Here is a 23,791-nt window from a genome sequence, read left to right on the forward strand (position 1 = left end):
GCATACGTGTGCATATATATACTTGCAATTTTAAGAAAAAGGATGCTATGGCAGAGCAGATGCTATGGCTTAATCGCATATTGTAAACATCAAATTAACACTGAATAATATATACCGGTTTTGGAGCAAAATATGTAGCCATAAAGAAAGAATCTTTTTCAAGAGAGGCCTTGCCAAATTGAGCATTTAGCAAGATGATGCCAAATCACATTCTACCAGTATTGTAACAGCATCGCTACAGAGAACAAGTCCAGTTATTAAACACTCCTTAACTAATTAAAACATTTGGTACAGTATAAAATGTAAGATATGACAAAAGAAGCCCTGAACTCAAATCCATTTTTGAAATTTTTTAAAAAAAAAATTGAATTTGGAAAAAAAGGCATATGTGTGTGTGTGTGTGGGTGTGTGTGTGTGTGTGTGTATGTGTGTGTATATATTATTATTAGCAGTTATTGGTTTGAATAATCAGGTCACTGAACTGAATTTAATGTACATTTTACACACCATGCAAATATTGTGGGAAAAACAGGTTGCAGAATACACTCATGGGATCATGCCTGAAGATAAACATTGAGGGGATCTGCAAACAGTTAAAGCATGCAAGAGCTTCATCATCTGGTGTACTGCATGTGCATAACAAAACCCAGTCAGCCAGTGCTGCCACCTGTCTCATCAGCACTTGGGCAATATAAGCTTGGCAGAAATCTTACAATGGACTTTTTTAACTCTGCACTTGGGAAAAATATCACTTTTTTGCGTCCTGCATTTTTCATTATAAGTGGATTTATTGGCATTCCTAATATAAAATATTATTATGCCTTTCTGGTTTTTGTTTATATTATTTCTGTTCTGGCAAACACAGCTGTCATGGCTGCAATATATTTGGATCACAATCTAAGAACACCGAAATATATTGCAGTTTTCAATCTTGCATTGGTTGATCTGTTAGGTAACTCTGCCATGGTGCCAAAGATTCTCGATATCTTTTTGTTTAATCACCCCCACATTTCCTATAATGACTGCTTGACATTCCTGTTTTTCTGCTATGTATTCCTTTCATTGCAAGCTCTAAATCTGGTTGCACTGTCATATGACAGAGTTATGGCGATCGTTTACCCACTGCATTATCAACTGAAGGTAACTCACAAGCTCATGTTCTCTTTAATTGCCTCTTTCTGGGCATCGGCCATTACTTTTATACTAATTGCAATTGGCCTTCTTACAAGGCTTTCCTTCTGTGAATCAGTTGTTATTAAAAGCTATTTCTGTGACCATGGTCAGATGTACCGACTTGCATGCAATGATTATACACCCAGCTATGTAATTGCTAAGATTTTGCCAGCTCTTATTCTTTGGCTTCCTCTTACAATTGTTTTGTTGAGTTATTTGTGTATCTGCTATGCTTTAGCTAAAGTAGCCACAGTTCGAGAAAGAATGAAGGGCTTTAAAACCTGCACAGCTCATCTTTCATTAGTGGCAATCTATTTCCTCCCAATATTAATCACATTTACTCTAGGTGCAAACATAGAGCCAAATGCCAGAATCATAAACCTGTCTCTGACATCAGTCTTTCCTCCAATGCTGAACCCTATCATATATGTTCTTCAGACACGAGAAATCAAAGAATCTCTGAGAAAGTTGTTAAGAATCATAAAACACTACAAAATTAGAAAGGTCAAATGAAAAAAGTGTAAACTTCCTTTTTTTCATGTTAGTCTTTTGAGTTAGTGTTTTTATTATTTAAGGAATGACTATGAAATTAAAAAGGGCTCATATGTTGCAGTACTTTGAAACAGAACAGAAGTGGTACATTCAATATTCACAGTGCAAATTGTGGTTGATTTTAAAACACATCACCTAGCAAAGAGGTAGATTTTTATTTTTTTTGAGGATTTGGAAGGTATGTTTCTGTGCATCACATATCTCTGTCTTCAAAAATGTTGTATTTGTGTTTTGCCCTATAGTAGAAGAAAATGACAATACATATGTTGCAAATAATCAGGGATACATCATATTTCCATTTTAAAAGGAGTGTTTTCAAATTCAGTTCATGTGCATCAAGTTATGTTAATGTCTCCTGTCAGGGACAACTTGAACTCTTCTGAATTTAATGATGAGCAATTTTTTGTGTACTTGACATTATCTTTTTGAGCCTATATAGTTTTAGAATTTCGGACTTTGCTTAATATTGTGTGAACGCAATATTAGCGTGGGCCTTGAGCCAGCTGTGTACCTCTAATACTTTATTAGGGCCAGCATAGAGAAACAGGCAGCTACACATCACTCATTCACAACTATGGCCAGTTTATACAGACAGTTTATACACATACACACAGTTTATGCAGTACTAGTTACTTTTAAATGTACGAAAAAAAACCTGGAAAGAACCCATGCACATAGAAACCCCACATTGAAAGGCCCCAGCTGAGGCTCAAACCATCACCTGGTGACAGTGTCAGTGACGACTTTGGTCAAATGTAGGAGTTGCTTTTTAAAAATGTAACTGCAGTATATATTTATTGTTTGAAATATATTTATTGTTGTTCAAACAGGTATGCATAAAAGCACTTTTTTCTGTGTTACACTTTGTTGTTGTACTTTGTTCTATCAGCTGTCCTTAAAATTGTAACTGTAAAAATACACTGCCTGTTTTATTGTCTGCTCTGAGAATGTCAGTACATTTTTGTTTCTTTGTCTTCCAGCTTGTAAATAATTATGTATGTTAATCAAAAAGTTTATAGTGATTAGAAGATTTTTGATCAATTTTATAGCCAGGATTGATCAGGTGACCCTATCACCCTATCATCTCATGATGCACTGAATGTTATTCTTCACTCACCTGTCCTACTCTGTACACCACCCATATCATTTATTATGATTAATTTCTGGCTCCTCTACACAGTATGTATTTTGTAGTGTCTTTCTCCCCTCAACACTAACTGGTCGCGACAAATGGCTGGCCCTCCCTGAGCCTGGAGGTTTCTTCCCGTTAAAAAGGAGTTTTTTCCTTACCACTGGTGCTGAGTGCTTGCTCACAGGGGCTCGTCTGATTCTTGGGGCTTCTCTGTCTTAATGTATAGTATACGGTATAAATAATAATAATAATAATAATAATAATAATAATAATAATAATAATAATAATAATAATAACAATAACAATGGATTGCATTTATATAGCACTTTTCGAGTCTCTCAAAGCACTTTACAATTCCACTATCAGAATCAGAATCAGAAAGGGTTTATTGCCAAATGTTGAGCAGGTTTACAACATTAGGAAATTGCTGCGGTACTTAGTGCAAAACATACTGTCAGATAACGCTTAAATAAACATAAAAATAAAAATTAAAAGTGCTAAGTAGATAGATATATACATGAGTGCAGGTGGTGATCAGTGCCAAACATGGAATGATGCAGTGAACACGGTGCAGGGTCATGTGTTAGTGGTGGGAACAGTCATATGGTTATTGTTCATGAGTCCAACAGCAGAGGGGAAGAAACTGTTCTTATGGTGAGAGGTTCTGGTGCGAATGGACCGGAGCCTCCTGCCTGAAGGGAGCAGGTCAAACAGACTGTGTCCAGGGTGAGAAGGGTCAGCTGTGATCCAAGCTGCACGCCCCAGTGTACTGGAGGTGTACAGGTCCTGCAGAGATGGGAGTCTGCAGCCAATCATCTTCTCAGAAGAGCACACAACACGCTGCAGTCTCTGTTTGTCCCTGATAGTGGCTCCAGCGTACCACACGGTGATGGAGGAGGTGAGGATGGACTCGATGATTGCAGTGTAGAATTGCATCATCGTCCGTGTTGGCAGGTTGAATTTCTTCAGCTGCCTCAGGAAGCACATCCTCTCCTGGCCTTTCTTTATGACAGAGGTGATGGTGGGCTCCCACTTCAGGTCCTGGGTGATGGTGATACCCAGGAAGCGGAATGAGTCCACAGAGGTGATGAGGGTGTCAGTTAGGATGATGGGGGAAGTGGGGCTGTGTGCTTCCTGAAGTCCACAATAATCTCCACTGTCTTCTGGGCATTCAGCACCAGGTTGTTGTGGCTGCACCAGGACACCAGACGTTCAACCTCCCTCCTGTAGGCATACTCATCCCCGTCCGAGATGAGTCCAATAACGGTGGTGTTATCTGCAAACTTGATTAGCTTGACAGACTGGTGGGTGGAGGTGCAGCAGTTAGTGTACAGGGAGAAGAGCAGAGGAGAAAGAACACAGCCCTGAGGGGAGCCGGTGCTGATGGTCTGGGAGTCCGAGACCTTCTTTCCCAGCCTCACATGCTGCTTCCTGTCCATCAGGAAGTCAGTGATCCACCGGCAGATGGGATCAGGCACATTCATCTGGGAAAGCTTGCCTTGGAGATGGTCTGGAAGGATGGTGTTGAAGGCAGAGCTGAAGTCCACAAACAGGATCCTGGCGTAGGTTCCTGGGGAGTCCAGATGCTGCAGGATGAAGTGTAGAGCCATGTTGATAGCATCATCTACAGACCTGTTGGCTCTGTATGCAAACTGCAGGGGGTCCAGGAGGGGGGCCGTGAGGGTCTTGAGGTAGGAGAGAACCAGGCGCTCAAATGACTTCATGACCACAGATGTCAGAGCCACAGGTCTGTAGTCATTTAGTCCAGTGATCCTTGGTTTCTTGGTGACAGGGATTATGGTAGAGGACTTGAAGCAGGCAGGCACATGACATGCCTGCAGTGAGGAGTTGAAAATGCCAGAAAACACTGGGGCCAGCTCGTTTGCACAGTGTCTGAGAGTGGCAGGAGACACACCGTCTAGGCTAGGAGCTTTTCGAGCATTCAGACTCTTAAACTGCTTCCTCACATCTGCTTCATGAATATGAAGGGTTGTAGTGGGAGAAGGTGGTGTGAAATCCTCCTTGGTGTGGGGTGTGGAGGGGGCTGTTGTAGGTGAAGTGTTTGATGGTGGTGATGGCTCTATGGAGGGGGGAGAGGTGGGGGAATGAGTGTCCAAAGTGTCTCTATTGTTGGGGCTGTTGGAGGTGTGAAGGCTGCTTGATGGCTCGTCAAAACGGCAGTAACAGTCGTTAAGGGTGTTGGCTAAGAGCAAGTCATCAGTGGAGTGGGGGGTTTTAGGCTTGTAGTTGGTGATATTCCTAAAACTTTTCCACACAGAGGCCGAGTCATTCTCTGAGATCTGCTGCTGCATCTTCTCAGAGTGCTGATGTTTAGCAATGTCCACTTCTTTAGTGAACCTGTACTTGGCCTCTCCGTAGCAGTCCCTGTCTCCACTTCTGAACACCTTTCTCTTTTCCAGCCACAGCTTTTTGAGTTTAGCAGTAAACCAGGGTTTGTCATTGTTATAACTCACCCTGGTGCGTGATGGCACAATGCTGTCCTCACAGAAGTGGATATAGGAGGTGACAGTGTCCGTAAACTCATCCAAGCTGTTAGAAGCAGCCTTCATTGTGTCCCAGTCTGTAGACTCCAAACACGTGCGAAGCTCCTCCACAGACTCGTTGCTCCACAGTTTTTTAGTCCTCACGACAGGTTTGGAGAGATTCAGCCTCTGTCTGTACGCGGGCATCAGGTGAATCATGACGTGGTCAGAAAGTCCGAGTGAAGCACGGGGCACCGCGCTAGGCCACGCTGATCGTGCTGTAACAGTGGTCCAATATCCTCTCCTCTCTGGTCGGGCATTTAATATACTGCTTGTATTTGGGAAGCTCTTGGCTCAGATTGGCTTTATTAAAGTCCCCAAGAGCAATAATGAGAGAGTCTGGGAATGTCCACTCTATGTGCAGTATCTGCTCCGCGAGGGCCCACTGAGCTGCCTGCACATCCGCATCTGGCGGGATGTAAACAGCGGCCAAGATGAATGAAGCAAACTCCCGCGGAGAATAAAACGGTTTGCAGTGTATAAAAAGGTATTCCAGAGAGGAAGAGCAGTGCTGAGCAATCACTGTTACATCTGTGCCACTATTAATGTAGAAGCAGACGCCTCCACCTGCGGTCTTACCAGAGAGAGAGGCCTGCCGGTCCGTGCGCAGCAGATGAAAACCCTCCAACTTGAGCGCGCAGTCTGGGATGTCCTCACAGAGCCACGATTCCGTAAAACATAAGACACAGGAGGAGGCAAAGTTTCTGTTCATACTTCTCATCAGGGCCAGCTCGTCCATCTTATTCCGGAGTGAGCGTACGTTGGAAAGGAAGATCCCAGGAAGAGCAGTTCGCAGTCCGCGTCTCCTCAGATGCACGAGTGCGCCGGCTCGCTTTCCTCTCCTTCGGCGTGTCACTTTCCTGATCAAGGTCTGTAGTAAATCTGCCGCAGATGCGACAAATATTGGAATTAAATCCACAGGTGTTGTAGTCCTGTAGTTAAGAAGCTCTTCTCTGGTGTAAGAATATCCAGAAGAGTGCCCAGACACACAAGTTATGCACAAAAACAAAACAGAAGTAACGCACTGAAGTACCAGGGCATCCATACGCGGCGCCATCTTGGTTTCAAAGGCCTATTCATTCACTCTCACATTCACACACTGATGGAGGCAAGCTACAGTTATAGCCACAGCTGCCGTCCCAGAAGCGAGGCTTCCATATCGCACCATCGGCCCCTCTGGCTATTACCAGTAGGCGGTAGGTGAAGTGTCTTGCCAAAGGACACAACGACCAAGACGGACAGAGCTGAGCAAACTCTGTCCGGCAACCTTCCGGTTACAAGATGAGCTTCCCAACCCCCTGAACCACGATTGCCCCAGTGGTTCAGAGAAATATAATACACTCCTTCCCGTACCACTGTGCTGGAGCATGATGTCGATGTAGGGGACCACCCCCCAATCAAACAGCACGACTATGGGGTGAATCCCACTAAACATGCTCTTTTCCAGACAGAAGTTTCTTATCTGCTGGAAAATGGTCTTGCTGTTCCTAGCTCTAGTGCATGGAGTTCCCCATGACTCCTAGTGCCTAAAGCAGATAAAACCCCGCAGTTTTGTATGGATTTTCTGAAGGTGAACAGCGGGACCAAACCTGACTCCTATTCTCTTCCCAGTATGGAAGATTGTGTCGATAGGGTCGGTTCGGCAAAGTTTGTTACTAAACTGAACTTGTTGAAGGGCTATTGGCAAATTAGAGGTAGATGCCAGTGCCAACGGAGCAGGTGCTTGGGTGCTAACAATGAAAGTCAAGGTCAAATGGTTAGCCAACCTAGGTATTCATATCCCCCAATGCCTGGTATATTGTTATGAAGTTTGAAGCAAATCCATAAAAATTCCTGGATAATATAGTATTCACTGATTTTCACATTTGGTATGACGTTGACTGTGACCCAGTTTTCATCACAATGAAATCAGCTCAAGCTTTTATTGGTATCTGCCATTACACAAAATCTTGGAAATTATGCTCTACTAACAAACAGACAGAAAAACAAATAAACGGAACCAATTAAATACTCCCTCCTTCCAGGGGAGAACTAACAACTGTGTCAATGTGCATATCACGTAAACAGAAATTTACAAGGTCCAGTAGGGGGCACCAAACTTAAGACAGAACACCTGGTGACCAACTGCAAGAAACATCTTACAGCTGTGTTTGCCCGCAGCAAACACAGATGTTCATCCATTTTTATCATGGTTCCCTTTGGCTTGTGGGATACCCAGGGACTTGTAGCTTCCCTGTATATTTGCCTTCTGGCAACTCCACCCTTTTAGTGTGCATCACCTTCCCTCTCTTTGCAACCATTTAGCCACTCTTTTCTTGTCCAAATGACATCCCAAAATTTTCTCTGTAGATCCTGGTGAGATGGATGATATCTTGCTCACTCCTGGCATACAACTCAATCTCATCCATGTCCAGGAAGTGGTTGATAGTCACTGAATCTATATCCATAAACACCCTTAGCAATGAGCGGGCTTTGGGGTCGATGCCTAATCAGAATAGCATAGGGACATATTGCGCATGTTGGCATATTCCACACTTGATGGTGACTTGTGCAGTAGCCTTGGAGTTAGCCTCTAGTTTTGTCTTCCACAGTCCCGATTAGTTGTTGATGAATATTATCAATGCACATACTTAATCATATTTCTCCCATACTGGTTTCTCTTCATTGGCTCACATTACATCAAGAACTAACATTCAAAATCTTTCTGATCACATATAAGATCTTTAATAATCTTGTCACGGCCCAGCGGCACGAGGTAACAGAGATGGACACAAGTGCAGAAACCAAACCGGAAGCGAGACGGTAAGTGAACAGAAGGTTTATTTCCCCCACATTAAAACACCAGCAAAACAACACAACGCCACCACACTAGAGGCGTGCAGAAAAACTAAGTTAACTAAGGGTGACCTAGACAACTCTAGGGTGCAGCTGAACAGCTGAGGCAGTGGAGAGGTGGAAACTGGGCTATGAAGTGGCCGGGGCACTGTAATGAGAGGAGAGCACAGTCAACGGGATCCAGCAGACAATCGGCGATCCTCCACAGTTAAACTGAGTTGCCTTACTTGGTTTCAGGTGGAGGGGACAGGTGGGGCGGAAGGCCCGGATGCGGTCGAGGCGTGGGGAGGCAGGCAAGTGAGTGGCGGGCCAGTTGGCAACGTTGTACCAGCAGCAGGTGGCCCAGGTCCAGGAAGGCGGGGATGAGGGAGGCGAGACCTCCACTCCAGGAGCTACCTCTGAGGACAAGAAAAACAGGTAAGTCGTCACACGGGTTCTGGACAAAGCAATCACACTCCACTTGACTAACATGGGGATAGCAGATACTCGGGCGATGAACGGTTGAGTGCGCAGGTCTTATATGCTGCCGGAATAATTGCCCACAGGTGGTCAGCCAGGGAGGAGCAACCAATCTCTGCCTAAAGGAGGAGGAGCCGCTGTTGGAGACCTGCAGGTACCCACCCAGACCATGACAAATCTGAACCCATCTTATCTTAAAGGCCTCATGGTACCATATCATAGAATGGGAGTGGGTGACCTTGACATCCACCCTTAAAAGGCCTGGGCTGCTGGGGGGTTCCTGTGATGCACTATTTCTTTTTCCTCATCTTTTTTGACTGACTATTTATACACAACTTTGCATTTAATCATTGGTTATTATTAGTCTCTGGCTTGCTTCTACAGTCTGGTTTTGTCTATTGTTCCTCTGCTCACCTCCAGCCAGTTGCAGCAGATGGCTGACCTTCCCTTCTGTCTAAGGATTCTTTCCTGTTAAAAGGGAGTTTTTCCTTCCCACTTCCCACTAATGGTGTATCACTTCAGCCTAGTGAAAGAACTACTGCTTCGAAGATGCCTACCTGTTCATCAGAGGTTTCACGCTTGAGCTTGTTGGAGGCATTTGCTGTCCCAGAATATCCAGGGTGTGGCTCACCCTGGATATTCTGTCTCTGCACATCTCACCGCCTGCAGAGACTGCTCCCCAACTGCAGCAATCGATACTGTCTCTCCACATTCCTCCACAAATGTGAGTGAAATTGACTTGGACCCAACTTCAACTTTAACCCAGCTTTACTTTGTTTTTTGAAAGGTTCCAGCAATAAAGATGACTTTTGAGTTTAGTTCTGCATCCAAGTCCTGCATTAGGGCCCATACACTGCCTGCCACACAGAGTCATTGTGACATGTAGTGCAACAGCATTGCTACATAGAGCAAGAGTCCAGGTTTTAAACTGTTCTGGCAGTTCAGACCTCTCAGTTTGTAACATATTGGCACAGTATAAATTTTGAATTATTGAAAAATGCTGAACATTTAAAATCCTATATCAAACAAACAAAGGAAAAAAACAACATGTGAAACGACCTCCCACCACCCACCCACCCCACCCCTACTGATACCACACACACACACACACACACACACACACACACACACACACACACACACACACACACACACACACACACCAGCTATCAAACCATAGTAGCTATTGGTTTGATAAATATAAACACTGAGGGGATCAGCTAGAACTTCATCATCTGGGGTACTCCAGTTTGCATAACAGAATCATGATGTGCAGTACTGCTGTCTGCATTATCAGAGCTTAGGCAATATAAGACACTAAGATTTTTTGCCAATGGATCTTTTCAACTCTGCACTTGGAAAAAATATCACTTTTTTGCGTCCTGCATTTTTCATTATAAGTGGATTTATTGGCATTCCTAATATAAAATATTATTATGCCTTTCTGTTTTTTGTTTATATTATTTCTGTCCTGGCAAACACAGCTGTCATGGCCACAATATATTCGGATCACAATCTAAGAACACCGAAATATATTGCAGTTTTCAATCTTGCATTGGTTGATCTGTTAGGTAACTCTGCCATGGTGCCAAAGATTCTCGATATCTTTTTGTTTAATCACCCCCATATTTCCTATAATGACTGCTTGACATTCCTGTTTTTCTGCTATGTATTCCTTTCGATGCAAGCTCTAAATCTGGTTGCACTGTCATATGACAGAGCTATGGCAATCGTTTACCCACTGCATTATCAACTGAAGGTGACTCACAAGTTCATGTTCTGTTTAATTGCCTCTTTCTGGGTGTTTGTCATTATTGTTATACTTATTGCAACTGGCCTTCTTACAAGGCTTTCCCTCTGTGGGTCAGTCGTTATTAAAAGCTTTTTTTGTGACCATGGTCAGATATACCGGCTTGCATGCAATGATTATACACCCAGCGATATAACTGCTTGGATTTTGCCTGCTCTTATTCTTTGGCTTCCTCTTACAATTGTTTTGTTGAGTTATCTGAGTATAGGCTATGCTTTAGCTAAGGTAGCCACAGTTCGAGAAAGAATGAAGGGCTTTAAAACCTGCACAGCTCATCTTTCATTAGTGGCAATCTATTTCCTCCCAATATTAATCACTCTACGTTTAAACATAGAGCCAAATGCCAGAATCATAAACCTGTCTCTGACATCAGTCTTTCCTCCAATGCTGAACCCTATCATATATGTTCTTCAGACACGAGAAATCAAAGAATCTCTAAAAAAGTTAAAGGGAAGAATCACAACACACTACAAAAATAGAAAAGTCAAATTTAAAAAGTAAGAATAAATTTGGCATAAATATTTTACCCCTTTGTTTATTTAAGGAATGCATATAAAATAAAATAAAAATGTTCAAGTATGTTTAAGTACTTCCAAATAGAACCCAAATTACAAATGTCATACTTCATGGGGCAGTGTGTGGTTGATTTGAAAACACATCATGTAGCAAAGATTTGTGATTTGTAATTTTTTAAGCAACTGTAATTGTTACTGTTAGGACCAACACAGAGAGACATACAGATACTTATTCACAACTATGGTCAGTTTATGAACGTGAAAGCTTAGGAGTTTATCATGAATAAAATAAAATAAAATAAAATAAAATAAAATAAAATAAAATAAAATAAAATAAAATAAAATAAAATAAAATAAAGCCTGTTGAGAAGTCATGCACAAACAGGGAAAGCATGGAAAGGTGAAAGATTAGATTCAAAGCAGGGACCTTTATGCTGTGAGGTGATAGTGATAACTAATCACATTTATCTTTAGCCAAATGTAAGGGTTGCCTTTCTGAGAAATATGCATTGCAGCATGACATATGCTTGTTGTTGTTTTTTTTCAAAGTGAGATTCAGTAAAGCTACTATATAACTACAGAAATACATTTTAATGACTGTTTAAATAGATCATTTTCTGCTATGAGAATATGTCAGGAAGCCTTCCAACTTCTCTTTCTTCCAGCTTCTATGTGGATATGGGCCGCCTTTGATTAGTGTTTCAAAGAATGTCCAACCAAAATGTAAATATAATGTAAAGGACTGACTAAACTGATAGAAACCCAGAAATGTTATTTTTTGTGGCAAATAAACTGAATCATTGTGTAGTGACCCGATTGAGTAAATTCTACTTATAACAATATGATAAAACCTGCACAGCTCATCTTTCATTAGTGGCAATCTATTTCCTTCCAATATTAATCACATTTACTCTAGGTGCAAACATAGAGCCAAATGCCAGAATCATAAACCTGTCTCTGACATCAGTCTTTCCTCCAATGCTGAACCCTATCATATATGTTCTTCAGACACGAGAAATCAAAGAATCTCTGAGAAAGTTGTTAAGAATCATAAAACACTACAAAATTAGAAAGGTCAAATGAAAAAAGTGTAAACTTCCTTTTTTTCATGTTAGTCTTTTGAGTTAGTGTTTTTATTATTTAAGGAATGACTATGAAATTAAAAAAGGCTCATATGTTGCAGTACTTTGAAACAGAACAGAAGTGGTACATTCAATATTCACAGTGCAAATTGTGGTTGATTTTAAAACACATCACCTAGCAAAGAGGTAGATTTTTATTTTTTTTGAGGATTTGGAAGGTATGTTTCTGTGCATCACATATCTCTGTCTTCAAAAATGTTGTATTCGTGTTTTGCCCTATAGTAGAAGAAAATGACAATACATATGTTGCAAATAATCAGGGATACATCATATTTCCATTTTAAAAGGAGTGTTTTCAAATTCAGTTCATGTGCATCAAGTTATGTTAATGTCTCCTGTCAGGGACAACTTGAACTCTTCTGAATTTAATGATGAGCAATTTTTTGTGTACTTGACATTATCTTTTTGAGCCTATATAGTTTTAGAATTTCGGACTTTGCTTAATATTGTGTGAACGCAATATTAGTGTGGGCCTTGAGCCAGCTGTGTACCTCTAATACTTTATTAGGGCCAGCATAGAGAAACAGGCAGCTACACATCACTCATTCACAACTATGGCCAGTTTATACAGACAGTTTATACACATACACACAGTTTATGCAGTACTAGTTACTTTTAAATGTACGAAAAAAAACCTGGAAAGAACCCATGCACATAGAAACCCCACATTGAAAAGCCCCAGCTGAGGCTCAAACCATCACCTGGTGACAGTGTCAGTGACGACTTTGGTCAAATGTAGGAGTTGCTTTTTAAAAATGTAACTGCAGTATATATTTATTGTTTGAAATATATTTATTGTTGTTCAAACAGGTATGCATAAAAGCACTTTTTTCTGTGTTACACTTTGTTGTTGTACTTTGTTCTATCAGCTGTCCTTAAAATTGTAACTGTAAAAATACACTGCCTGTTTTATTGTCTGCTCTGAGAATGTCAGTACATTTTTGTTTCTTTGTCTTCCAGCTTGTAAATAATTATGTATGTTAATCAAAAAGTTTATAGTGATTAGAAGATTTTTGATCAATTTTATAGCCAGGATTGATCAGGTGACCCTAGGCCGTCCCTTCGTTGTGCTGCAAAAGGCCTTAGCAGCTGGGGGCCTTCTCATGATGCACTGAATGTTATTCTTCACTCACCTGTCCTACTCTGTACACCACCCATATCATTTATTATGATTAATTTCTGGCTCCTCTACACAGTATGTATTTTGTAGTGTCTCTCTCCCCTCAACACTAACTGGTCGCGACAAATGGCTGGCCCTCCCTGAGCCTGGAGGTTTCTTCCCGTTAAAAAGGAGTTTTTCCTTACCACTGGTGCTGAGTGCTTGCTCACAGGGGCTCGTCTGATTCTTGGGGCTTCTCTGTCTTAATGTATAGTATACAGTATTAATAATAATAATAATAATAATAATAACAATGGATTGCATTTATATAGCACTTTTCGAGACTCTCAAAGCACTTTACAATTCCACTATCAGAATCAGAATCAGAATCAGAAAGGGTTTATTGCCAAATGTTGAGCAGGTTTACAACATTAGGAAATTGCTGCGGTACTTTTTTATTGCTGCAAAACATACTGTCAGATAACGCTTAAATAAACATAAAAATTAAAAGTGCTAAGTAGATAGATATATACATGAGTGCAAGTGGTGATCAGTGCCAAACATGGAATGATGCAGTGAACACAGCGTAGGGTCATGTGTTAGTGGTGGGAACAGTCATATGGTTATTGTTCATGAGTCCAAAAGCAGAGGGGAAGAAACTGTTCTTATGGCGAGAGGTTCTGGTGCGAATGGACCGGAGCCTCCTGCCTGAAGGGAGCAGGTCAAACAGACTGTGTCCAGGGTGAGAAGGGTCAGCTGTGATCCGAGCTGCACGCCCCAGTGTACTGGAGGTGTACAGGTCCTGCAGAGATGGGAGTCTGCAGCCAATCACCTTCTCAGAAGAGCGCACAACAGGCTGCAGTCTCTGTTTGTCCCTGATAGTGGCTCCAGCGTACCACACGGTGATGGAGGAGGTGAGGATGGACTCGATGATTGCAGTGTAGAATTGCATCATCGTCCGTGTTGGCAGGTTGAATTTCTTCAGCTACCTCAGGAAGTACATCCTCTGCTGGCCTTTCTTTATGACAGAGGTGATGGTGGGCTCCCACTTCAGGTTTATACACTGCAGTGTATAAAAAGGTATTCCAGAGAGGAACAGCAGTGCTGAGCAATCGCTGTTACATCTGTGCCACTATTAATGTAGAAGCAGACGCCTCAACCTGTGGTCTTACCAGAGAGAGAGGCCTGCCGGTCCGTGCGCAGCAGATGAAAACCCTCCAACTTGAGCGCGCAGTCCGGGATGTCCTCACAGAGCCACGACTCCATAAAACATAAGACACAGGAGGAGGCAAAGTTTCTGTTCATGCTTCTCATCAGGGCCAGCTTGTCCATCTTATTCCGGAGTGAGTGTACGTTGGAAAGGAAGATCCCAGGAAGAGCAGTTCGCAGTCCGCGTCTCCTCAGATGCACGAGTGCGCCGGCTCGCTTTCCTCTCCTTCGGCGTCTCACTTTCCTGATCAAGGTCTGTAGTAAATCTGCCGCAGATGCGACAAATATTGGAATTAAATCCACAGGTGTTGTAGTCCTGTAGTTAAGAAGCTCTTCTCTGGTGTAAGAATATCCAGAAGAGTGCCCAGACACACAAGTTATGCACAAAAACAAAACAGAAGTAACGCACTGAAGTACCAGGGCATCCATACGCGGCGCCATCTTGGTTTCAAAGGCCTATTCATTCACTCTCACATTCACACACTGATGGAGGCAAGCTACAGTTATAGCCACAGCTGCCGTCCCAGAAGCGAGGCTTCCATATCGCACCATCGGCCCCTCTGGCTATTACCAGTAGGCGGTAGGTGAAGTGTCTTGCCAAAGGACACAACGACCAAGACGGACAGAGCTGAGCAAACTCTGTCCGGCAACCTTCCGGTTACAAGATGAGCTTCCCAACCCCCTGAACCACGATTGCCCCAGTGGTTCAGAGAAATATAATACACTCCTTCCCGTACCACTGTGCTGGAGCATGATGTCGATGTAGGGGACCACCCCCCAATCAAACAGCACGACTATGGGGTGAATCCCACTAAACATGCTCTTTTCCAGACAGAAGTTTCTTATCTGCTGGAAAATGGTCTTGCTGTTCCTAGCTCTAGTGCATGGAGTTCCCCATGACTCCTAGTGCCTAAAGCGGAGAAAACCCCGCAGTTTTGTATGGATTTTCTGAAGGTGAACAGCGGGACCAAACCTGACTCCTATTCTCTTCCCAGTATGGAAGATTGTGTCGATAGGGTCGGTTCGGCAAAGTTTGTTACTAAACTGAACTTGTTGAAGGGCTATTGGCAAATTAGAGGTAGATGCCAGTGCCAACGGAGCAGGTGCTTGGGTGCTAACAATGACAGTCAAGGTCAAATGGTTAGCCAACCTAGGTATTCATGTCCCCCAATGCCTGGTATATTGTTATGAAGTTTGAAGCAAATCCATAAAAATTCCTGGATAATATAGTATTCACTGATTTTCACATTTGGTATGACGTTGACTGTGACCCAGTTTTCATCACAATGAAATCAGCTCAAGCTTTTATTGGTATGTACCATTACACAAAATGAAATCTTGGAAATTATGTTCCATGTTAGACTACTAACAAACAGACAGAAAAACAAATAAATGGAACCAATTAAATACTCCCTCCTTCCAGGGGTGAACTAACAACTGTGTCAATGTGCATATCACGTAAACAGAAATTTACAAGGTCCAGTAGGGGGCACCAAACTTAAGACAGAACACCTGGTGACCAACTGCAAGAAACATCTTACAGCTGTGTTTGCCCGCAGCAAACACAGATGTTCATCCATTTTTATCATGGTTCCCTTTGGCTTGTGGGATACCCAGGGACTTGTAGCTTCCCTGTATATTTGCCTTCTGGCAACTCCACCCTTTTAGTGTGCATCACCTTCCCTCTCTTTGCAACCATTTAGCCACTCTTTTCTTGTCCAAATGACATCCCAACATTTTCTCTGTAGATCCTGGTGAGATGGATGATATCTTGCTCACTCCTGGCATACAACTCAATCTCATCCATGTCCAGGAAGTGGTTGATAGTCACTGAATCTATATCCATAAACACCCTTAGCAATGAGCGGGCTTTGGGGTCGATGCCTAATCAGAATAGCATAGGGACATATTGCGCATGTTGGCATATTCCACACTTGATGGTGACTTGTGCAGTAGCCTTGGAGTTAGCCTCTAGTTTTGTCTTCCACAGTCCCGATTAGTTGTTGATGAATATTATCAATGCACATACTTAATCATATTTCTCCCATACTGGTTTCTCTTCATTGGCTCACATTACATCAAGAACTAACATTCAAAATCTTTCTGATCACATATAAGATCTTTAATAATCTTGTCACGGCCCAGCGGCACGAGGTAACAGAGATGGACACAAGTGCAGAAACCAAACCGGAAGCGAGACGGTAAGTGGTAAGAAGGTTACCACTTACGTTAAGAAGGTTTATTTCCCCCCACATTTAAACACCAGCAAAACAACACGACGCCACCACACTAGAGGTGCGCAGAAAAACTAAGTTAACTAAGGGTGACCTAGACAACTCTAGGGTGCAGCTGAACAGCTGAGGCAGTGGAGAGGTGGAAACTGGGCTATGAAGTGGCCGGGGCACTGTAATGAGAGGAGAGCACAGTCAACGGGATCCAGCAGACAATCGGCGATCCTCCACAGTTAAACTGAGTTGCCTTACTTGGTTTCAGGTGGAGGGGACAGGTGGGGCGGAAGGCCCGGATGCGGTCGAGGCGTGGGGAGGCAGGCAAGTGAGTGGCGGGCCAGTTGGCAACGTTGTACCAGCAGCAGGTGGCCCAGGTCCAGGAAGGCGGGGATGAGGGAGGCGAGACCTCCACTCCAGGAGCTACCTCTGAGGACAAGAAAAACAGGTAAGTCGTCACACGGGTTCTGGACAAAGCAATCACACTCCACTTGACTAACATGGGGATAGCAGATACTCGGGCGATGAACGGTTGAGTGCGCAGGTCTTATATGCTGCCGGAATAATTGCCCACAGGTGGTCAGCCAGGGAGGAGCAACCAATCTCTGCCTAAAGGAGGAGGAGCCGCTGTTGGAGACCTGCAGGTACCCACCCAGACCATGACAAATCTGAACCCATCTTATCTTAAAGGCCTCATGGTACCATATCATAGAATGGGAGTGGGTGACCTTGACATCCACCCTTAAAAGGCCTGGGCTGCTGGGGGGTTCCTGTGATGCACTATTTCTTTTTCCTCATCTTTTTTGACTGACTATTTATACACAACTTTGCATTTAATCATTGGTTATTATTAGTCTCTGGCTTGCTTCTACAGTCTGGTTTTGTCTATTGTTCCTCTGCTCACCTCCAGCCAGTCGCAGCAGATGGCTGACCTTCCCTTCTGTCTGAGGATTCTTTCCTGTTAAAAGGGAGTTTTTCCTTCCCACTTCCCACTAATGGTGTATCACTTCAGCCTAGTGAAAGAACTACTGCTTCGAAGATGCCTACCTGTTCATCAGAGGTTTCACGCTTGAGCTTGTTGGAGGCATTTGCTGTCCCAGAATATCCAGGGTGTGGCTCACCCTGGATATTCTGTCTCTGCACATCTCACCGCCTGCAGAGACTGCTCCCCAAATGCAGCAATCGATACTGTCTCTCCACATTCCTCCACAAATGTGAGTGAAATTGACTTGGACCCAACTTCAACTTTAACCCAGCTTTACTTTGTTTTTTGAAAGGTTCCAGCAATAAAGATGACTTTTGAGTTTAGTTCTGCATCCAAGTCCTGCATTAGGGCCCATACACTGCCTGCCACACAGAGTCATTGTGACAAGTAGTGCAACAGCATTGCTACATAGAGCAAGAGTCCAGGTTTTAAACTGTTCTGGCAGTTCAGACCTCTCAGTTTGTAACATATTGGCACAGTATAAATTTTGAATTATTGAAAAATGCTGAACATTTAAAATCCTATATCAAACAAACAACGGAAAAAAACAACATGTGAAACTACCTCCCACCACCCACCCACCCCACCCCCACTGATACCACACACACACACACACACACACACACAACACACACCAGCTATCAAACCATAGTAGCTATTGGTTTGATAAATATAAACACTGAGGGGATCAGCTAGAACTTCATCATCTGGGGTACTCCAGTTTGCATAACAGAATCATGATGTGCAGTACTGCTGTCTGCATTATCAGAGCTTAGGCAATATAAGACTCTAAGATTTTTTGCCAATGGATCTTTTCAACTCTGCACTTGGAAAAAATATCACTTTTTTGCGTCCTGCATTTTTCATTATAAGTGGATTTATTGGCATTCCTAATATAAAATATTATTATGCCTTTCTGTTTTTTGTTTATATTATTTCTGTCCTGGCAAACACAGCTGTCATGGCCACAATATATTTGGATCACAATCTAAGAACACCGAAATATATTGCAGTTTTCAATCTTGCATTGGTTGATCTGTTAGGTAACTCTGCCATGGTGCCAAAGATTCTCGATATCTTTTTGTTTAATCACCCCCACATTTCCTATAATGACTGCTTGACATTCCTGTTTTTCTGCTATGTATTCATTTCGATGCAAGCTCTAAATCTGGTTGCACTGTCATATGACAGAGTTATGGCGATCGTTTACCCACTGCATTATCAACTGAAGGTGACTCACAAGTTCATGTTCTGTTTAATTGCCTCTTTCTGGGTGTTTGTCATTATTGTTGTACTTATTGCAACTGGCCTTCTTACAAGGCTTTCCCTCTGTGAGTCAGTCGTTATTAAAAGCTTTTTTTGTGACCATGGTCAGATATACCGGCTTGCATGCAATGATTTTACACCCAGCGATATAACTGCTTGGATTTTGCCAGCTCTTATTCTTTGGCTTCCTCTTTTGTTTGTTTTGTTGAGTTATCTGAGTATAGGCTATGCTTTAGCTAAGGTAGCCACAGTTCAAGAAAGAATGAAGGGCTTTAAAACCTGCACAGCTCATCTTTCATTAGTGGCAATCTATTTCCTCCCAATATTAATCACTCTACGTTTAAACATAGAGCCAAATGCCAGAATCATAAACCTGTCTCTGACATCAGTCTTTCCTCCAATGCTGAACCCTATCATATATGTTCTTCAGACACGAGAAATCAAAGAATCTCTAAAAAAGTTGAAGGGAAGAATCACAACATACTACAAAAATAGAAAGGTCAAATGTAAAAAGTGTAAACTTCCTTTTTTTCATGTTAGTCTTTTGAGTTAGTGTTTTTATTATTTAAGGAATGACTATGAAATTAAAAAAAGGCTCATATGTTGCAGTACTTTGAAACAGAACAGAAGTGGTACATTCAATATTCACAGTGCAAATTGTGGTTGATTTTAAAACACATCACCTAGCAAAGAGGTAGATTTTTATTTTTTTTGAGGATTTGGAAGGTATGTTTCTGTGCATCACATATCTCTGTCTTCAAAAATGTTGTATTTGTGTTTTGCCCTATAGTAGAAGAAAATGACAATACATATGTTGCAAATAATCAGGGATACATCATATTTCCATTTTAAAAGGAGTGTTTTCAAATTCAGTTCATGTGCATCAAGTTATGTTAATGTCTCCTGTCAGGGACAACTTGAACTCTTCTGAATTTAATGATGAGCAATTTTTTGTGTACTTGACATTATCTTTTTGACCCTATATAGTTTTAGAATTTCGGACTTTGCTTAATATTGTGTGAACGCAATATTAGCGTGGGCCTTGAGCCAGCTATGTACCTCTAATACTTTATTAGGGCCAGCATAGAGAAACAGGCAGCTACACATCACTCATTCACAACTATGGCCAGTTTATACAGACAGTTTATACACATACACACAGTTTATGCAGTACTAGTTACTTTTAAATGTACGAAAAAAAACCTGGAAAGAACCCATGCACATAGAAACCCCACATTGAAAGGCCCCAGCTGAGGCTCAAACCATCACCTGGTGACAGTGTCAGTGACGACTTTGGTCAAATGTAGGAGTTGCTTTTTAAAAATGTAACTGCAGTATATATTTATTGTTTGAAATATATTTATTGTTGTTCAAACAGGTATGCATAAAAGCACTTTTTTCTGTGTTACACTTTGTTGTTGTACTTTGTTCTATCAGCTGTCCTTAAAATTGTAACTGTAAAAATACACTGCCTGTTTTATTGTCTGCTCTGAGAATGTCAGTACATTTTTGTTTCTTTGTCTTCCAGCTTGTAAATAATTATGTATGTTAATCAAAAAGTTTATAGTGATTAGAAGATTTTTGATCAATTTTATAGCCAGGATTGATCAGGTGACCCTAGGCCGTCCCTTCGTTGTGCTGCAAAAGGCCTTAGCAGCTGGGGGCCTTCTCATGATGCACTGAATGTTATTCTTCACTCACCTGTCCTACTCTGTACACCACCCATATCATTTATTATGATTAATTTCTGGCTCCTCTACACAGTATGTATTTTGTAGTGTCTCTCTCCCCTCAACACTAACTGGTCGCGACAAATGGCTGGCCCTCCCTGAGCCTGGAGGTTTCTTCCCGTTAAAAAGGAGTTTTTTCCTTACCACTGGTGCTGAGTGCTTGCTCACAGGGGCTCGTCTGATTCTTGGGGCTTCTCTGTCTTAATGTATAGTATACAGTATTAATAATAATAATAATAATAATAATAATAACAATGGATTGCATTTATATAGCACTTTTCGAGACTCTCAAAGCACTTTACAATTCCACTATCAGAATCAGAATCAGAAAGGGTTTATTGCCAAATGTTGAGCAGGTTTACAACATTAGGAAATTGCTGCGGTACTTTTTTATTGCTGCAAAACATACTGTCAGATAACGCTTAAATAAACATAAAAATTAAAAGTGCTAAGTAGATAGATATATACATGAGTGCAAGTGGTGATCAGTGCCAAACATGGAATGATGCAGTGAACACAGCGTAGGGTCATGTGTTAGTGGTGGGAACAATCATACGGTTATTGTTCATGTAGAGGGGAAGAAACTGTTCTTATGGCGAGAGGTTCTGGTGCGAATGGACCGGAGCCTCCTGCCTGAAGGGAGCAGGTCAAACAGACTGTGTCCAGGGTGAGAAGGGTCAGCTGTGATCCGAGCTGCACGCCCCAGTGTACTGGAGGTGTACAGGTCCTGCAGAGATGGGAGTCTGCAGCCAATCACCTTCTCAGAAGAGCGCACAACAGGCTGCAGTCTCTGTTTGTCCCTGATAGTGGCTCCAGCATACCACACGGTGATGGAGGAGGTGAGGATGGACTCGATGATTGCAGTGTAGAATTGCATCATCGTCCGTGTTGGCAGGTTGAATTTCTTCAGCTGCCTCAGGAAGTACATCCTCTGCTGGCCTTTCTTTATGACAGAGGTGATGGTGGGCTCCCACTTCAGGTTTATACACTGCAGTGTATAAAAAGGTATTCCAGAGAGGAAGAGCAGTGCTGAGCAATCGCTGTTACATCTGTGCCACTATTAATGTAGAAGCAGACGCCTCAACCTGTGGTCTTACCAGAGAGAGAGGCCTGCCGGTCCGTGCGCAGCAGATGAAAACCCTCCAACTTGAGCGCGCAGTCTGGGATGTCCTCACAGAGCCACGACTCCATAAAACATAAGTCACAGGAGGAGGCAAAGTTTCTGTTCATGCTTCTCATCAGGGCCAGCTCGTCCATCTTATTCCGGAGTGAGCGTACGTTGGAAAGGAAGATCCCAGGAAGAGCAGTTCGCAGTCCGCGTCTCCTCAGATGCACGACTGTGCCGGCTCGCTTTCCTCTCCTTCGGCGTCTCACTTTCCTGATCAAGGTCTGTAGTAAATCTGCCGCAGATGCGACAAATATTGGAATTAAATCCACAGGTGTTGTAGTCCTGTAGTTAAGAAGCTCTTCTCTGGTGTAAGAATATCCAGAAGAGTGCCCAGACACACAAGTTATGCACAAAAACAAAACAGAAGTAACGCACTGAAGTACCAGGGCATCCATACGCGGCGCCATCTTGGTTTCAAAGGCCTATTCATTCACTCTCACATTCACACACTGGTGGAGGCAAGCTACAGTTATAGCCACAGCTGCCGTCCCAGAAGCGAGGCTTCCATATCGCACCATCGGCCCCTCTGGCTATTACCAGTAGGCGGTAGGTGAAGTGTCTTGCCAAAGGACACAACGACCAAGACGGACAGAGCTGAGCAAACTCTGTCCGGCAACCTTCCGGTTACAAGATGAGCTTCCCAACCCCCTGAACCACGATTGCCCCAGTGGTTCAGAGAAATATAATACACTCCTTCCCGTACCACTGTGCTGGAGCATGATGTCGATGTAGGGGACCACCCTCCAATCAAACAGCACGACTATGGGGTGAATCCCACTAAACATGCTCTTTTCCAGACAGAAGTTTCTTATCTGCTGGAAAATGGTCTTGCTGTTCCTAGCTCTAGTGCATGGAGTTCCCCATGACTCCTAGTGCCTAAAGCGGATAAAACCCCGCAGTTTTGTATGGATTTTCTGAAGGTGAACAGCGGGACCAAACCTGACTCCTATTCTCTTCCCAGTATGGAAGATTGTGTCGATAGGGTCGGTTCGGCAAAGTTTGTTACTAAACTGAACTTGTTGAAGGGCTATTGGCAAATTAGAGGTAGATGCCAGTGCCAACGGAGAAGGTGCTTGGGTGCTAACAATGAAAGTCAAGGTCAAATGGTTAGCCAACCTAGGTATTCATGTCCCCCAATGCCTGGTATATTGTTATGAAGTTTGAAGCAAATCCATAAAAATTCCTGGATAATATAGTATTCACTGATTTTCACATTTGGTATGACGTTGACTGTGACCCAGTTTTCATCACAATGAAATCAGCTCAAGCTTTTATTGGTATGTACCATTACACAAAATGAAATCTTGGAAATTATGCTCCATGTTAGACTACTAACAAACAGACAGAAAAACAAATAAACGGAACCAATTAAATACTCCCTCCTTCCAGGGGAGAACTAACAACTGTGTCAATGTGCATATCACGTAAACAGAAATTTACAAGGTCCAGTAGGGGGCAGTAAACTTAAGACAGAACACCTGGTAACCAACCGCAAGAAACATCTTACAGCTGTGTTTGCCCGCAGCAAACACAGATGTTCATCCATTTTTATCATGGTTCCCTTTGGCTTGTGGGATACCCAGGGACTTGTAGCTTCCCTGTATATTTGCCTTCTGGCAACTCCACCCTTTTAGTGTGCATCACCTTCCCTCTCTTTGCAACCATTTAGCCACTCTTTTCTTGTCCAAATGACATCCCAACATTTTCTCTGTAGATCCTGGTGAGATGGATGATATCTTGCTCACTCCTGGCATACAACTCAATCTCATCCATGTCCAGGAAGTGGTTGATAGTCACTGAATCTATATCCATAAACAGTGTTGCCACAGTTACTTTGAAAAAGTAATATATTACGGACTACTGATTACTCCTTCCAAAAGTAACTTATTTACTTTACTGATTACTTTATTTTTAAAGTAACTAAGTTAGATTACTAGTTACTTTATTA

At 42.5% G+C, this 23,791-nt stretch overlaps 4 protein-coding genes across 4 annotated transcripts; 3 read left to right on the plus strand and 1 right to left on the minus strand.

Annotated features, from left to right (window-relative positions):
• Nucleotides 1–714: 714 nt before the first annotated feature.
• On the plus strand, nt 715–1,686 carry LOC146379224 (olfactory receptor 1E16-like). The gene has a single exon (XM_084941554.1). It carries the CDS (start codon nt 715–717, stop codon nt 1,684–1,686), a length of 972 nt encoding a protein of 323 aa, XP_084797680.1.
• Nucleotides 1,687–4,612: 2,926 nt separating this feature from the next.
• Nucleotides 4,613–9,349, minus strand: LOC146379225 (uncharacterized). The gene is made up of 6 exons (XM_084941084.1): nt 9,252–9,349; nt 8,463–8,633; nt 5,930–5,992; nt 5,043–5,527; nt 4,773–4,901; nt 4,613–4,665 (listed from the first exon to the last, which is right to left on the minus strand). Exons 1-6 carry the CDS (start codon nt 9,347–9,349, stop codon nt 4,613–4,615), a joined length of 999 nt encoding a protein of 332 aa, XP_084797210.1.
• A 678-nt stretch (nt 9,350–10,027) lies between these two features.
• On the plus strand, nt 10,028–12,102 carry LOC146379226 (olfactory receptor 1500-like). Its single transcript, XM_084941565.1, has 3 exons — nt 10,028–10,789; nt 11,505; nt 11,894–12,102. The coding sequence occupies exons 1-3, from the start codon at nt 10,028–10,030 to the stop codon at nt 12,100–12,102; spliced, it is 972 nt and encodes a 323-aa protein (XP_084797691.1).
• Nucleotides 12,103–18,484: 6,382 nt separating this feature from the next.
• Nucleotides 18,485–23,643, plus strand: LOC146379227 (olfactory receptor 1500-like). The gene is made up of 2 exons (XM_084941085.1): nt 18,485–19,451; nt 23,558–23,643. The coding sequence occupies exons 1-2, from the start codon at nt 18,485–18,487 to the stop codon at nt 23,641–23,643; spliced, it is 1,053 nt and encodes a 350-aa protein (XP_084797211.1).
• Nucleotides 23,644–23,791: the final 148 nt, after the last annotated feature.

This window comes from Perissodus microlepis, chromosome 10 (genome assembly GCF_051167445.1).
Source record: "Perissodus microlepis isolate ML-2025 ecotype Zambia chromosome 10, ASM5116744v1, whole genome shotgun sequence".
Taxonomy (NCBI): Eukaryota; Metazoa; Chordata; class Actinopteri; order Cichliformes; family Cichlidae; genus Perissodus; species Perissodus microlepis.